Below are 15,709 nucleotides of genomic sequence, written 5' to 3' on the forward strand. Positions count from 1 at the left end.
CCAAACCCTGTTTTCCTAATATCCCTGTTTGCGTATCACAGATTTGCTGATTATGGCTATTTTAAAAAACATCCCCGCGATGGGCAAGGTTTTGGTGTATTCAACAACGAAGACTTGTTTTCGGTTTTGTTTACATATTGTGTTACGTGGTAAATGCTCTTGCATAAAAAAAACATGAAAATGATCACATTCATCAATGTCACATAGAAGGATTATTCGTACCTCCACCAGAAGATCAGCCACATCATTTGGCATCTTTTCTACGAGGATCTCCATGACTCTGAGGATCTCACTTTTTGCTCGAGATAGGCCACTATGGACGGGTGGCTGGGCTTGCGAGTTGGCTGCTAATGCTGTATGCTTGTGCACCTACAAGACAGTTTAAGCATTGTATGAATTACATGAAGGATATACATTGGGGGGGGGTGGGGGGAGACAACAATAATATAAATGGGCATACTTTATATGACAGAGTATTAATCAATCACAAAATGCAATTCAGTTCGAGTTTAAATTGAGGGACATGTGAAAAAGCCCCTATTTCTCACAAATATGATGCTTCTATTTCCAATTTAACACTATCTGAACATCAACTGGAACAGATCCTGGGTTTATAAGAGTGGTCAGGAGAGCACAGACTACGAGTTATGTGCTATACAGCAGGGACATTTCCTGAAACATCACCTGTTATATATTCTGAAATACATTTTGGGTTTTTCTTAAATCCAAACCGTTATTCTGCTGTGTGATTAAACATGACTTGACTTTATCGTTTTCCACCCCTTGCCACCCAATTATGGATGAAAACCTCCCCACGCTATGTTGGCTGTTAAGGTCATTTGACTATTTGAAATGAATTCGAAGCGATATGCCAAATAATTTATCACAGCACCCTCCTGATAAGAGAATATTTATACATACTCAGGCTTTCTTAGACAAAGGACATATACAATATATACACAATAGCATTTTACAATAAAATATTAAGAATCATTCAAACAATTATTCCATTGTAGTTGTCAATAAAAAAAAAATTGAAATAACTATTACATTTAAGTAATTTTTTCTATGATTACTTTTTTTTAAGATTTATATTTAAATATCATTACAGTAATCCCTTTCCAATCGCAAGATTTGAATATACGTGGATTTACTTCTGTATACCTGTTTGCCAACCGCGAGCATCTCGGTTTGAGTACACGCGAATCGCGGGTCTTGCCAGGTAGTGAAATCAAAATGAGCATTGCCGTGTGTTATCTCGCAGACTCCTTCGAGACGCGAGGCATCCCTGGGTCTGTAGCTACCCAATCCTCTGTCTTCTACACCTTGCGCTACCTCCGTGATCGGTCAGATTCACACTCCGTCTCACGATATAATTTGTACAGTATACCAATTTACCAACCGCGTCCTGGAAATATTTGTATCTACGGGTAAGCGCGGTGTTAAGGTAAGCACGGTGACGTTGTTAGTACGTCATTGCATTACAGCATGACATCTTTGTATTGTGTGACGTTGTTACAAATTTTGCGGGGCTGTGGTGCTGCTTAGCTGATCATCTGCCTTATTTATGTCTTTGTGAGGGATATAGAGCCCCTTGCCCCACGCAAATGGACAGACGGGCAGCAGACAGCTAATGTATTGACCCTTCAACTTAGGTTGTTAAGCATAAAAATTGCCATGGATGGAAGATGTCTGGGCTTAGATTTGCTGGAGTAATATGGGACTAAAAATAGTTTTTGGAATTAAAATGAATTAAATATGACATGCTCTAACTGACAACATTCAGCTAAATTTAACACATTCAAAATGGGGGAGTGTTGCTTTATACAGCAGTAGTGCAACATGGAGATTTTTGGACAAGAGAGTTTACAGTGGTTTATATACATAAGCATGAATATGTAAATAAACACAAAGCATCCAATATTCTGCACAGCAAGATGCTGCACCTTATGATGCACTCCATGAAGATTGTGTTTTGATCTCAGTGAAAACTCATGGTATATTATATTAAGACTCGGGTGTAGTAATTAAAATACAGATATTTTCTACCAATGATTTGTATGCATTATTTGTTTATCACATATTCAGGCAATGGTTTGTGAAAAAATAAAACATGCTTGTTAATTAGGTTATAGTAATATGGAGACACTTATACTGGTAGGAACCTCCTGGTTACACCAGCCCACGGGATTATTGTGTCCGTCCGTCGTGCATCGAAAAATGGGAGGGGTGGAGCTGGGTGGAGAGGGGAGGGTGGAAAGGGGCTGGGTGGGGAAGGTGGGGCTGGGTGGGGGGTGGGAGGGGGGTGGGAGGGGTGGGGCTGGGTGGGGAGGGGGGTGGGAGGGGTGGGGCTGGGTGGGGAGGGGCTGGTCACCCCGTGGTGCCATTATAAAACTCAACGTTTAACCTACTCACGCCGGCTTGTGCCCGCCCTCACAGTCAGCCATATTTGCGGAATACACCACGCTGTCGTTGACCCTGGCCATTGACCGAGCAACCCAACGTTCCTACCAGCTCCCTCAGCAGGAATATGTTAATGTGTGCTAAATGGTGATGAATACAAGGAACAACAGCTTACCTCCCTGGCAATGGTGGTGATAAAGGCTGGAGGCCGTGCTGTGGCGATGAGGGACAGGGCATGCCGTGCTGATCTGCAAGTGTCTGCAGCTGCTGTCAGTGGAAATCCACTCATTGCGCTGGTGGCAAACGAGAAAACATAACGACATACATTAATTAATAGCAATAAATCATAAGTCTCAAATAGTGTTTATATCAGCTTATGCCATAGACTGGTGGTTCCCAACATTTTGCTTGTCATGTACCAGATCTATTGGGTACCCCCTCCCACCATACACAATACTGCGAATAATACAATAATTGTTTAACACATGAGATTTACAATTTACATGCAATTAACATCTACGAAATGTAGTTAACAATAGAATACTTCACTAGATATTTACAGATTCAAATTTCAACAAATTACTGCAGTTTCATCAGTCACTTGCATTCACCAGAAAGCAGTGAGATGTGGAAGAAAATAAATCTTGTGACAGTATTGAGCAATTACTTTGTGCATTTGTAAAATAAATCTAAAGGAAAAGAGCCCTAGCAGAACGCCAAAGCGTCCCAAGTATATGGGTTCACCAAATTACGAATATAGTGAGCCAAGAATGTGTGTCCCGCGCGTGACGTCACTCAACATGGGGCACCCCTCCCCAATAACCCTGAGGGGGTGACGTCACTCCACATGCCACACCCCTCCCCAATAACCATTAGCGGGTGACGTCACTCCACATGGGGCAACACCCACCCTCCTTCATTAATAATCATGAGTTGAACTATTTTTCTATTGAATATTTCAGATTTACTGCAATATACACCCGTCCTTGGACAGGCAAACAAGCTTGTTCCATATAAGGGATTTAATAGAGAGCTTGATAATTTAGAATGCAGATACAGCAACACTGCCTCGGGACCCGAAGTGACAGTATCCTGCGACCACCACCATTACGTGGAACAGTCTCGCATGTCCCCTGGGGTTATGTGCGAACCACCGGCTGAGAACAACTGCCACAGAGCACCACTAAGTAAAAGTTGTACTTACAAATTAAAAACGTAACACCCACAACTGGGGAAATAACCAAAAATTACTTACTTGCCAAGATGCTTGTCACTATCTGCACTAAGTTCCAGCAGACCTAGAAGAACAGCTGACACATCCATGTATGGCTCCCACACAGTAAAGCCACGGCCGATCAGGTCGATAGCTGCACGTCTGATAGGCGTGTGTGCAGACAGCTTCATGTTCGCTGGTTTTAGTAGATGAGTCAACGCCTTACCTACAAGAACATAACCAGGCACAATGAGGTGAATCGTTTGGTTGTAACATTCAATGTAAATATGAGAATAGGTTTTCCCCTTTTTTTCTGGCAACAAAACAGGTGTTAAGGATGTTACAACACAAAACTGAAACCTTTTACAAGGAATCATGTCTGTATTAACCACAATACTTGTGGTCAGAATGCTAACAAAAATCACTCAGATAATATATGCATTGTCTTTGAAACTGATTGGTCGACACCAGAGACATCTTTCTTTTGAGCCTCGTCTCAAAACGGTGTTAGACCAGAGGAAGCCAAAAGGCGTCCAACTCAAACTCTTTGGACTCAAACAATACGTAATTTTCTTGAAAAGAAAGGCTTTTGTAACTGAATATTTAATGCTTTGTTTAACTTCATTTAGCATATATTCGCAAATAATTTTCTAGCAAATTTAAGGCATTTACAAAGTTCCACCTCGTATTTTTTTTGCACTTCAGCTAAAATTTTCTTGCTGTAGTTTTCACACCAGATGATGATTGCTTGTGTTGCAATCGAAACGTCGTGAGAATTTTATTGTTTTATTTTTATTATTTCCCTTCTACGTGAATGTTGTGATTGCATTATTAGATCACTGCTAATAATGTAATGATAAGTCAAAGAAAACATACTATAGTGCAGATTAAGCTTCCTGCCATCTTCAACTAGTATTTACTATTTGAGTAGACGTATTTAATTATGTGTAATGCAAATACACATTTATAAAATGAGCCAAACAAGGTTTAAATACACAACTCCTCTCATCTGCAGCCTAATTACCCACATCCACGGCAGCTGTAGGGTCCATGAAGACATCGTGACTCGATTTCTTCATATTATCCGCTACTTTACCCATAATGCACAGTGAATCAGCTTCCTATTAATCACGATGTTTCCCCGGATGAGAGTCGCCGCACAGCAAATTACTCCAAATAATTACCCAATATGTTTTACCCTGTGGGTAACAGGAGTTATATCATTAACAACCGCCAGGGTAGTTATCCTCTAAATTATGAAACTACAGTGTGCAAACCTACATTTTGCTGAAGCCTCTATAGGCAACATAAACCACTCATCCTTTCAGGAACTAATCTAGGAGCATGTAACTACGACATACATGTATGACGAGCGAGGGAGTTGTTTGTTCCTGACGTGGTAGGCCCAAAGCCTTCAGGAACTTGGCTGCTGGACCTTGGCCGTGAATCTTTGCCTGGTTGAAGCTTGGCAGGCTCGATTTCAGCTCCAAATTCTGCTCCAATCACACCCAGCAATACAATTGCAGTTGCCTGTTTTCTCCGCTCCTCGTATGATGCTGGTGCTTTTCGCAATTGAGAACTTGCATTTGAAGGAAAACCTGTTTAAAGACACAAATATGCAAACAAATTACTTGCAGGAGATGTGACATTTTGATAGCATGGATAAAATTACCCATGTGACATGTTCTTGTTTAAAAAAAGAAATCTACATAAGTGGATAATATCATTGTGCGTATATTCTCCTCGAACGCTCGACCAATCCCGATGACCGAGTTTCATTTGCAAGCTAATGAAGTGAAGTTCACGCAGACTACATTAAAATGTTTTACTTTTGACTTAATTAATTCAGATAATTAGGCTTATTGGTCCCAGATCTGCTTATCGAGTATATTTATCATAGCAGGAGGCATGGCAACACCGCGAGTGTAATTAATCAAATCATAAAAGAGACGGGCGCAACCCAGAGTATGATTATCACCTGCAAATGCACGCACCCACGTGCAGTGTAATGTCATCCTGTAACGAAGTCGGCATCACTTTGCCTTTCACACCGCAACTGTCAAAGACTGCAACATCATCGCCTCGAGAACCTACTTTTAAACATTATTTAGCTAAATGTGGATGTGTTTTTATTCTTGTTATAACACAATAATTATTGCATTATTGTGTAATTGCAGTCAAAATAATTTGAAAGTTTAAATTCAATTAACCATCAGTGGTTGAATAAACCCCCTGTAAGTATTGTATTAACATTTATTCTCACAGGGCTCCCCACTAGTACGGTAAAAGACAAAGGGCCTGAACATTTGTATAGGTGGATAACAAAAATATTAGGGGGGGGTTTCACATCCATTACGGGTGATAGATCAAGAAGAGATTTGTGTTGATGGATTTTGTAGAGATTGGGGTCTGTGGCTCGTGTTTTTATTTGTGCGAGGGGATCAATAGGGTTTTAGGTCGCTGGATCATGTAAGGAATGGGGTCGATGGATAAGAGAGACATGGGGTTAATGGATAAAAAATAAATTGGAATTGAGAGATCATATAGAGATTGAAGTTTATAATTTGTTTATGTGACATACAATACAGGTACATTAAAACAAGTACAAATATACATACACAACGTTAAAGATTTAGTTTGAATGAGTTAAATGATGACGTCACCCTGCTGCTGTTCTGTTTAAGACCGGGAGCAATTGAGGGCTTCACCATTCTGGCGAATTGTCCGATGAGGCTGGATGTAATTCCTAGCGAAACGTTGTACTCAAAAACTGTAAATGTCGTGGATTCACTCTTCAACACACCGGTGGGCTAAAGTAGTGAACTATTTGTTTTTTATACTTTTAGTTTTTTTCGGTAAAGTCACGTAGGTAAAAAATAAAATAAATTAAAATGAAAACAAGTAAATTAAATCACGACGTTTCGGAAGCAACACAAGCCTCCGTCTTCAGGTGGAACCGCCACAGCAAAATGACTGTCGTGAATAAATAATTTATTTTTTGTTTTCATTTTAATTTATTATATTTTTTACCTACGTGACTTTACCAAAAAAAACAAAAATTATGGATCCTTGTAGTCACGAAAACTTCAAATCGAGAATTTTGTCTTTTTGTCAACGTGACACTTTTTTGCTGATTGGCCGTGTCGGGTGGTGAAGGGTTACGACACATTTATAAATAACGCGATCTCACCCAAAAACGTTTATTATGAATAATATTGGTCGCGAAAGCCTAACGTGTTAAACTACAATAAAGTTGCTCGCAAAAATGATGTTTATGCTCTTCTATTTAATGTGTGCAGCAATGGCGAAATGAAGATGAAGCAGGTTTTCACCTCGCAACTTTGTACAAACGGTTGCCGACTTTGTGATGTGCATGATGGCTAGGAGTTGTTTAATGATAAAAATAAAATAATCTGTCCGGTGTAATTAACACTCCTAAGTTATTTTTCTTATATTTTCCTATTTTGTGTTATTTACTTCTCATATTTGTTGCAATCGTGTTGTGCAACTTCCCGTTTAACATAACTTCATTTTTTCTGTTTTGCGGCACTTTTGTGGATTACCGAGCCATTTAAAACTTAACTCCTGCCTATGTTTATCATAATCAATACAGCGAATGATAGGAGGCCTGACCTCAGCCCTCCTATCTTGCCTGGACGGTCTGGCCTGGGGGATAAAGTAGGGGATAGCAAGGCCTATGAACAAAACTACATTTTAAGCAAGTTCAAAGAATTAAATGTAATGACAATAGCCAAGTATCCTTTATAAAAATTAATCTTGTTATCTGATTGATAATTACCGCATGACCCCATCGGTCAATCAGTGCATTTTTTACATAAGCAACAAAACTAATTTCAATCAGAATTTAAACAAAGTTGTGTCTTGCATGTGTTAAAAGAACCATGTGGACAGTGACAATGTTTTATGGAAAATTACAGCATTGCAAATACACCCCAGTATCAATTGTCAGCTTGCAATGTTGCAAGCTTACCTGCAGATACTTCTTCATCACCGAGGTCGGGCTCTTCCTCGATCCCCTTGAGATCCATTCCTAGAGGCTCAGGACTATTCAATGCACTTGGGGCAACTTCTCCCGTTTGTCCTGCTGTGAAATAACAAAACGTGGGAAGGAAGTTGAGATGCAGTCGAGCGAGAAGATGATGTTTTCCCGATTGTGTAATCATACTTACGCGAGTGAAGGTTCTCGGCATACTGCGGAAGGTGTGGAGCCCACGTGTCGATTGCCTCCTTCCTCCCTTCATGGCCAATACGACGAAGCTCTGCCAATAAAAGTGCCTGGGCTGCCTCTCGAACCTGCACAAAACCCAGAGACGATAGATACATTTAAGCTATGGTTTCTACAACAATAAGGATTTGAATAATGACACAGTAAAAATATACATTTGGCATACGTACAAAAAAAATCTACATACATACTACAAAGGGCAAATAAATTGAAAACATTATAAAATGTAAAAATTGACCGATATTTTTTTAACACAAAAGCAGGAGCAAAATCAATTAGAGTACTTTATACGAATACATTAAGGACATATTAATGAATGAAGCATTTACACCGTAAACAACTAAAATGTGATAGTTCAAGTAATGCATTTGCGTACCTACTAGTCATATTTCTCAAGTGACTTAAACACTTTTTGTTGGTAAAAAATTATTGCAGAATGTAAAATGTTGCATTTATACATTCCCATAAGCAATGATGTATAACAATATGAATGCAGCAAATTTCACATTTCAGAAGAAATATTAATCCAAACAAAACATAACTCTTTTAATAAATTACAAAGCTGACCATTACACCACTTTGTAAAGTGATATACAGCAAGTCCTCGCTTAATGCGGGTGTTGTATTTCTGAAAATTTCTACGGAAAGTGAATTCGTAAGAAGCGGAGGTCATTTTCTCATAGGGAATAATGAAAAAGTTGGGGGTGACGTTCCAGCCCATAATTTTCTTGTTTATATTTCACAGTACAATACACTTCTTTGTTTTTAAATGTGTTGTGTTTATATAGCATTTCTGTAAATATGTTGTGTGTGACAGCAAGAGACAGGCAAGTGAAAATGATAAGCGCGTGGGATGACGCTACGCACACAGAAGATGCTGGAACAGAGACTGAGGAAAATGAAGGCACGCCACGCATCACAGCGCGCATCAGTGAAGTACCAGCTCCCAGCATCACTGAACAATGCTTCCAGCACCCATGCCACTCAGAAAAGTAGTCCGCCACGCACTAAACTCGCGTTATAGCGGGCACAGTGCAAGTTAAGCGGAAAAACATTCCATAAAAGAAAACTGCGTTAAAGCGAAAATGTGAGTGTGAATGAGAATTTACTTCATTTAGAAAGTGTTCAGCTAATCATGAAATAAAATGAGTGTCACCTACATTATAAGATATTGATGGCATCTATATGCCATGGGGGCATGAAAGCAGTAATGGGGAGGTCTAAGGTGACATTAAGGAGGATAAAAATCAGGATCTTCAGCATAGAGTCACTATAGCCAAGAGGAGAGGGCACAGGCAGTTTAGCACTTTCACAAGTATGTGTAAATAATAGTAACTTGTTACTGCTAAACTTAAGTTTGGTGGCTTCTACTAATCCACAGAACATTTTTTACAGGTGTTAAACTCTCTCGTTCAACCACCCATTCTAAGCTTCCCCCAATATGGTGTACGATTTATATTTTGATGCACCCATACTGGACATCCGTGAACAACGGCTTAATCGCTCAATGGATTCCTTCAATCTAAATGAAGATTTCGATTCTGATAATGTACAGCTGCAATTAACAATGACATTTTATTGTTGCCATGTTACTTATGCAGAGGAGTAGTGAGTGATGTCGCGGGGAGTGACGTCGTCAGGCAGCCCTTGGGGGACGGTGACGTCATGTCCCAAGGTGCTACTCAAGGGGAAGCCCGTGACGTAAGCGGGGTCGTCGTGGGAGCCGGGAACGAGAGGGGGTGAAGGTTGGGACCCGGGGTCGGTTATCCTCACAGGAGGCTAAGGGTGGCTACTTCACCCGACCGGCCGGAGTTGGTTGAGCCCTCGGCCGGTGCAGGGAGGAGAGCCCAGAGAGCCGGGGTAGTAGGATCCCCAGTACCCTGTCCTCTGGGGAGTTATAGGCTAGGGTGTTAGGTGTTAGGCGTAAGCCTGTAACCCAGTTAGGCGGAAGCCCCTAATAAACTTGGCGTGAGCCCATACAACTTACCTGCCTCTGCGTCGTAAGATACACCGCGACACAACAATATTGTAGTTAAAGTGGCGCCATTAAAAAAGCTGCAACAATACATGGCTCTATAGCAAACATTGTTCAAAACAATGTTTACATTTACTTTGTATAAAGATTCTGTAAGTGCTCTGTGGAATTAATTGTAACCGTGACAATTCATAATATTGTAGAGAGAATCTCTCATCCGTTGTTTCAAGCTCCTTGTCTAAAGCAGTCGCTTACCTCCAAACAACGATCTTGCCACCTATTCACCAGCATTTCAAGCATCGGTGGCCTGAAACTCCCAGGCCCCAGTAGTTCTGGCAACATTACACAGTGCAGGGCTGCCAGTTGACTCCACCCTAGAGTCACGCACCATCATCAAAATGCATTTGTATCTGACCAAATCACACAAGGCATTACACGTTTGTCGATTGTACTCAAACATGTTGATACTGTCACTTACAGTAAAATAAATCTGTGCCCCTTTATACAAATAAGTATTGGACTAAACGGTATAATTTCCACATTACCATGATGGGGATACATCTCTACATCAAACCGAAGTAATATTAATTTAGGGCTCCAGTGGGATGGTAGTCTAAATCTCAATATATTCCACCAAAAACAAGGATGTAGGACTATCCTCCAATATGCTGATAACTGATCTGAGTGAACACATTCAATACTTGTAGTAAGACGTTATAAAAGCCTGATACATCACTACTCTTATCCATGCCAATGTGAGGGTGCTATCTGTGTACCTTATTAAAAATAACCTTAAAAATAATAATCGTCAGCCATGCTCTATCCACTATTAGATTAAGGCCTTAAAACGCCACCACCACCTTATGATTCTGGAATGTAATAATCTACTTGGCAATTGCACACAAACCTATTACTCAATCACCTCAATGGACATCCTATCAGACACGTTCATTAATCTTGAACATCAGCCATCAATTCCTTCGAGCGTGTCCTGCCAAAGCCCATGAACTTTTCATTACAGTTTAATTATGTCATTATGCTCAACTTGATGTTCTCTCTCAATGTCATCACCAGCATGCATCTCTCCAAAAGTATTTGCACATATTTTAGCTTTTGTTCGATATTCTGTTTCCAATGCATGTCATAGCAGGTATCACCTTGATTGTTCCGTTTTTTTTTGACGTAGTGAAATGTATCTTTTAAATTGTTTTTCTTTTTTTTATCTCGGTCCAGTTACAATAACTGCCCTAAGTACATAATCACTGTTGCCAATTTACGGTGGGGCAGAAGGGTCAGTAAGAAGGGCTTGGGTTCGATTCCACAACTGGGACACCTTTCTGCGTGGCATTTGTATATTTCTCGCTCTGTTCTACACAACATCAACATCTGCAACGTCAAGTGCGGTTCAGAATTAGCAAAATAACCCACAAATTACTTGCATAGAAATCAATCATCACCCTCTACTGGCAAGAATAATTGTTCCACACAGGGACAGCTGACAACACGGGGGATCTGTGCTGTGAGATATTCCGTTACATGATAAAGCACAATACACATGCCAGTTTATTCGTTCATAAAGTACAGTGCAAACAATTATACAAATAAAGGTGCAGAAGCCAAAGAGCGCATGCAAACACAATACCTTCTTTGACTGGCACGGAGCTATGCACTGCCAAGCCATAGTTTGAAGCCTCAGAAAGATCAGCTTGCAAAGATGCAGGAAGAAAGGTATTTAGCAGACAAAATATAGCACATGATTTAGAGAGAAAATGTTAGCAGGTTTTCACATTTGCTATCGATCTGGTAGACTATTTACTTAAGCAGTAATGACCAAATTCAGGAATGTGTAAGGAAGGCCAAATCAATCCCAATATATTAGCTTTTATTACAACTCTCTCACTGAACTGCACCTACTGATGTGTACCCATCCTTTCTTCCCTTCACCCTCTCCCCATACTTAATGTCATCATCACCAACACACTCAACACTGACATTCATTTATAAAAGATTTAAAAAAATAGGGCTTGGGCAAATAACGACTTCGTCTTGTAGAATATCATGTAAGCTCAAGGCTTGTAATTTGTCTAAAGGCTTGTAATTCTCCTACCCTTCTTGCAAAAATTATGACGACTAGCAATGACATTTGTAGGTTCCGCTAAATAGAATAAGCAGCATGCAGAGTCAATCCAGAATGAAGGGAAGATGCCAAGTGTGATCACAAAGGTTCTGGGTTATACATGAAATAACCTTCCATTCCATATGTCAACATTCAAAAGTACCTTTGAGGATATTGGCCTACCGGCATTCCAGACCTGCTACCAATAGTATAGAGGGGGGGAACTTACCAGAAAAAAAATCTGGTAAAGAGTTCGCACATTTAAACAAATGCTGCAGGGTAATATAAGTGTAGAGGGCCAATAGGCAAACTATAATCTGAGCAGTGTTAGCTATGTATGCCTGTAATCCAGCACCATGGGCATTGAGGTGCAATTCCCTGGCTGACCGTAACGCAAAGTGCAGGCTTGTAATGGGATGGAATGTTGCCACCCCTTGCATGCGTAGGGTTTCTGCAGGTGCTCCCGTTTCCTCCCACATGCATAAGCACTTGTTCATCGGCTGATGTTATCTCAATATATTGAGGACTGCAGAACTTGGGCAATTGTTGGTGCCCGCTGTCCGCCTGGCCGCCTTCCCATTTCTCTGTGGTTCCTCAACGAATGCGAGACGCAAATTGCACGAACGACGATGTAATATAAAACTAAACATTATTATCTTGTATTTCTATGTGGAATTACATCAGTGAAGGAGATTATTTGATTCATGTTTCTCCAAGCTCACCAACAGTACTTTTTCCATAAAATGTGAACACTGCATATACCGGTCATTATGTGAAACCCTTTCATTTGTAGAACTGTGATATAACTTTTATGTTTACAAATTTAATTTAAAAGCTGCTTCAGAAAGTAAATAAAACGTTTAAAAAAAGGAATACATAATCAACGGAATAAATAATTGCAGACAACTAGTACTTGTGTAGTGGTGATACGCGCTGGGGTAGCGATCAGGTGCCAGCGCGTCGTGATTGGATGTGTGTGTGGTGACGCGCGCTGACGGTGAGGGATCAGGGGTCAGCGCGGGATCGTGGGTTGTGTGGTGCTGATTGGCTGGGTGCCGGTGACGCGCTGGTGTGGGAGTGATCGGGTGGCAGCGCGGCGTGATTGGTTGGTGAGTGGAAACACGCGCTGGGGGAAAGAGGATTGTAGAGATAGCGCGTTGTGATTGGTTCACTAAGGAGCGATGCTCACTTCGAGGTCCGCATCCGCTCTGTCTCCCGGGAGGAGGGACTATATAAGGTGATGCGCACGGGGAGAGTGTAACCAGCGAAGACTGAAGACGGAGAGGAAGAGATAGGGCCCTGCGGTACCTAGTCCCGCAGTCCTGTGAGGACCGGGACTCTGTGTAACCCAGAGGCGGAGTGTAGGGTGAGCATGCAGTGTCAGCATGCAGAGTGTGTAGCCAGAGGCATAGGGTCTACACGAGACGAGTCTACACGAGACGAGTGATGTGTGTGTAGCCAGAGGCATAGGGTCTACACGAGACAAGTCTACACGAGACGAGTGATGTGTGTGTAGCCAGAGGCATAGGGTCTACACGAGACGAGTCTACACGAGACGAGTGATGTGTGTGTAGCCGGAGGCATAGGGTCTACACGAGACGAGTCTACACGAGACGAGTGATGTGTGTGTAGCCAGAGGCCTAGAGTCTACACGAGACGAGTGAAGAGTGTAGACGGAGGCAGAGGGTCTACACGAGTCAAGTACAGTGTGCTATAAGAAGAATAGAGGTTACGAGTTGTACCGGTGTATGGTGACCGTACTCGGAAGAATAGAGACCACACGTTGTATCGAGATAAGTGAAGATTTAATAAAAGAAGTGTGTTACCCGTCAAGGAGTTTCCTGCCGTCATTTCCAATACTTCACTTGTATAACATAATGCAGCAAGATAAAAGTGGAACAAAAACTCATTTTGTGCAAATGCGCGAGTTGTATGTGGACTGTGGATTTGAGCGTCCACACCGAAAAAGCACATATTAATGCATTGATGCGCCTGGAATAAAACTACTTGGTCATAGGTAAGCGTGTATAAGAATGTAGAGGTGCAGCCCTGCAACTGTTTGCTAAAGCAACCTGTTCATCGACTTTGCTGAAGCCATTTGTACTGCCGCTGGCAGACAGACGGAGCAGGAATTGACAAACTTCCCACATTGTTTCAACTTCCGCACTGGAAAATGAAATCGATCCGGATTGCAAATACGGTCTGATAGCCATTAGGCGACAGTCGCTCCTTCAGCATGTGTATCCACATGAAAATATAATTTCATCTGTCAAACTCAAAACTAAATTTATACGGGAGCAGCCTAAGCTTAGGTATAAACAGACATTTTCTATCCACTGCTGGATGAAGGCCTCCCCATTTTGTCGTTCTCCCTCCTGGTCTTAAAATGACAGAAACCATCGCAATCTTGCACAAACTGATCTCGCAGCCTCTGAAATTGTCATCCTCTGAGGCACGTTTTTTTCTCTGTTTGGTGTCAATTACCAGTATTGGCCATCATCCTTTAGCCCAGGGGTGGGGAATGTCTGGCCTTGCCAAGGCAACCGCAGTTGCGACTAGCAACATCATTAATACCAGCTAACATCACACGCCTCGCCAAAGAGAAGCAGTTCCAGCCATCGCATTAGGGGTGAGTTAATTAAATGTTTGACCAAATATAACAACGGGCTAATTTTTAAGTTGATAATTTTGTATGGCCCGCGAACGATGTTATAAATATCCAAATGGCTCCTGGCAGAAAGAAGGTTCCCCACCCCTGCTCTAGCCGAACATCCTTGTTCAGGACGCTCACTTAGCTTCCATGAGTCAATAATGAGATGCTTCTGACTCATGCCCCCTCCTCTCGGTGCCATTCTAAGCATGAGTTCTCCATACGGTAAACTGCACAATTGTGGTGGTGTGATATTTGCCAATGTCAATACTTCTGACAATAACCGAAAGATGTATTTAAAGGCCACGGGAATTTTTGCAAGTTAATACCTTGTTTAATTTGTCCTTGGATGACTGGGTTGATAGCAGGACTGTCATCCTTGGTCTTCACCCCATCATGGCTTCCCTGTCTGTGAGGCCTAGAAGGAAACTAACTATTAAAAATGTGGAAACATTACAAAAGCACACATTCATGTTCATTTGATTCGCTAGTAAATCAACTTAAATATGGCTCTCACGGTATAATAATTTCAAGGTATAATGCGCCACACAGTACGAGCTCACTTTCGAAGAGAAAGAATGACCCAGAAGTGCAAGGAAAAGACAGTCACATGGCGAACCAGCACCAAATTCCAAAAATTAATGAGTTACGTGGAGAAAACCAAAACAAGGGGGCGACATTCCATCCGATACATATACAAAATATGGGGTCCACATTTTCTCTACCGCCATCTCCTGGCGAGTAAGGGTATGGCAACTCTTGACGTCGACGGGAAGGGAGTTTCACAACATTTGTGTGACCCAACAACCCTCGCCTCCACAGTGCTGGGTTGCAGGCAATGGCGGAGCCAGGATTTTCAGGTAGGGGTGGGCAACCCCTCCAGCAATGAATAATGATAGGAGTTGTTAGTAAGGACTTGTCCCTTGCTTTTAATTAGACGCGTGTGCGGCGATGACGCAGCCATCGATCGAGGGTCGAATTCGAACCGCGTGTGATCGGCATCGCGCTCGCTGAAGGTGATTGCCTTTAGGGAAGTCGTGTCCTGTAGACGCAACTGCGCACAATTCTGTGAGTCACTTATAACCGCTTTGCCGTTACTTATTGCC

At 41.6% G+C, this 15,709-nt stretch overlaps 1 protein-coding gene across 2 annotated transcripts in view; it reads right to left on the minus strand.

The window, feature by feature from the left end:
* The window catches only part of LOC144951681 (WD repeat-containing protein 7-like), a 78,109-nt gene that overhangs the window by 8,859 nt on the left and 53,541 nt on the right, over positions 1 to 15,709 (minus strand). The window contains exons 18-26 of one of the 2 annotated variants that reach the window (XM_078881979.1): positions 14,933 to 15,021; positions 11,480 to 11,542; positions 10,093 to 10,211; positions 7,807 to 7,930; positions 7,608 to 7,721; positions 4,978 to 5,214; positions 3,659 to 3,842; positions 2,579 to 2,696; positions 223 to 369 (exon numbers count right to left, since the gene is read on the minus strand). In XM_078881979.1, coding sequence (XP_078738105.1) covers positions 223 to 369; positions 2,579 to 2,696; positions 3,659 to 3,842; positions 4,978 to 5,214; positions 7,608 to 7,721; positions 7,807 to 7,930; positions 10,093 to 10,211; positions 11,480 to 11,542; positions 14,933 to 15,021 — 1,195 coding nt within the window. The remainder of the gene's footprint in view (positions 1 to 222; positions 370 to 2,578; positions 2,697 to 3,658; positions 3,843 to 4,977; positions 5,215 to 7,607; positions 7,722 to 7,806; positions 7,931 to 10,092; positions 10,212 to 11,479; positions 11,543 to 14,932; positions 15,022 to 15,709) is intronic. The other variant, XM_078881987.1, reaches the window with a different exon arrangement.

This window comes from Lampetra fluviatilis, chromosome 3 (assembly GCF_964198595.1).
Source record: "Lampetra fluviatilis chromosome 3, kcLamFluv1.1, whole genome shotgun sequence".
Lineage (NCBI taxonomy): Eukaryota > Metazoa > Chordata > Hyperoartia > Petromyzontiformes > Petromyzontidae > Lampetra > Lampetra fluviatilis.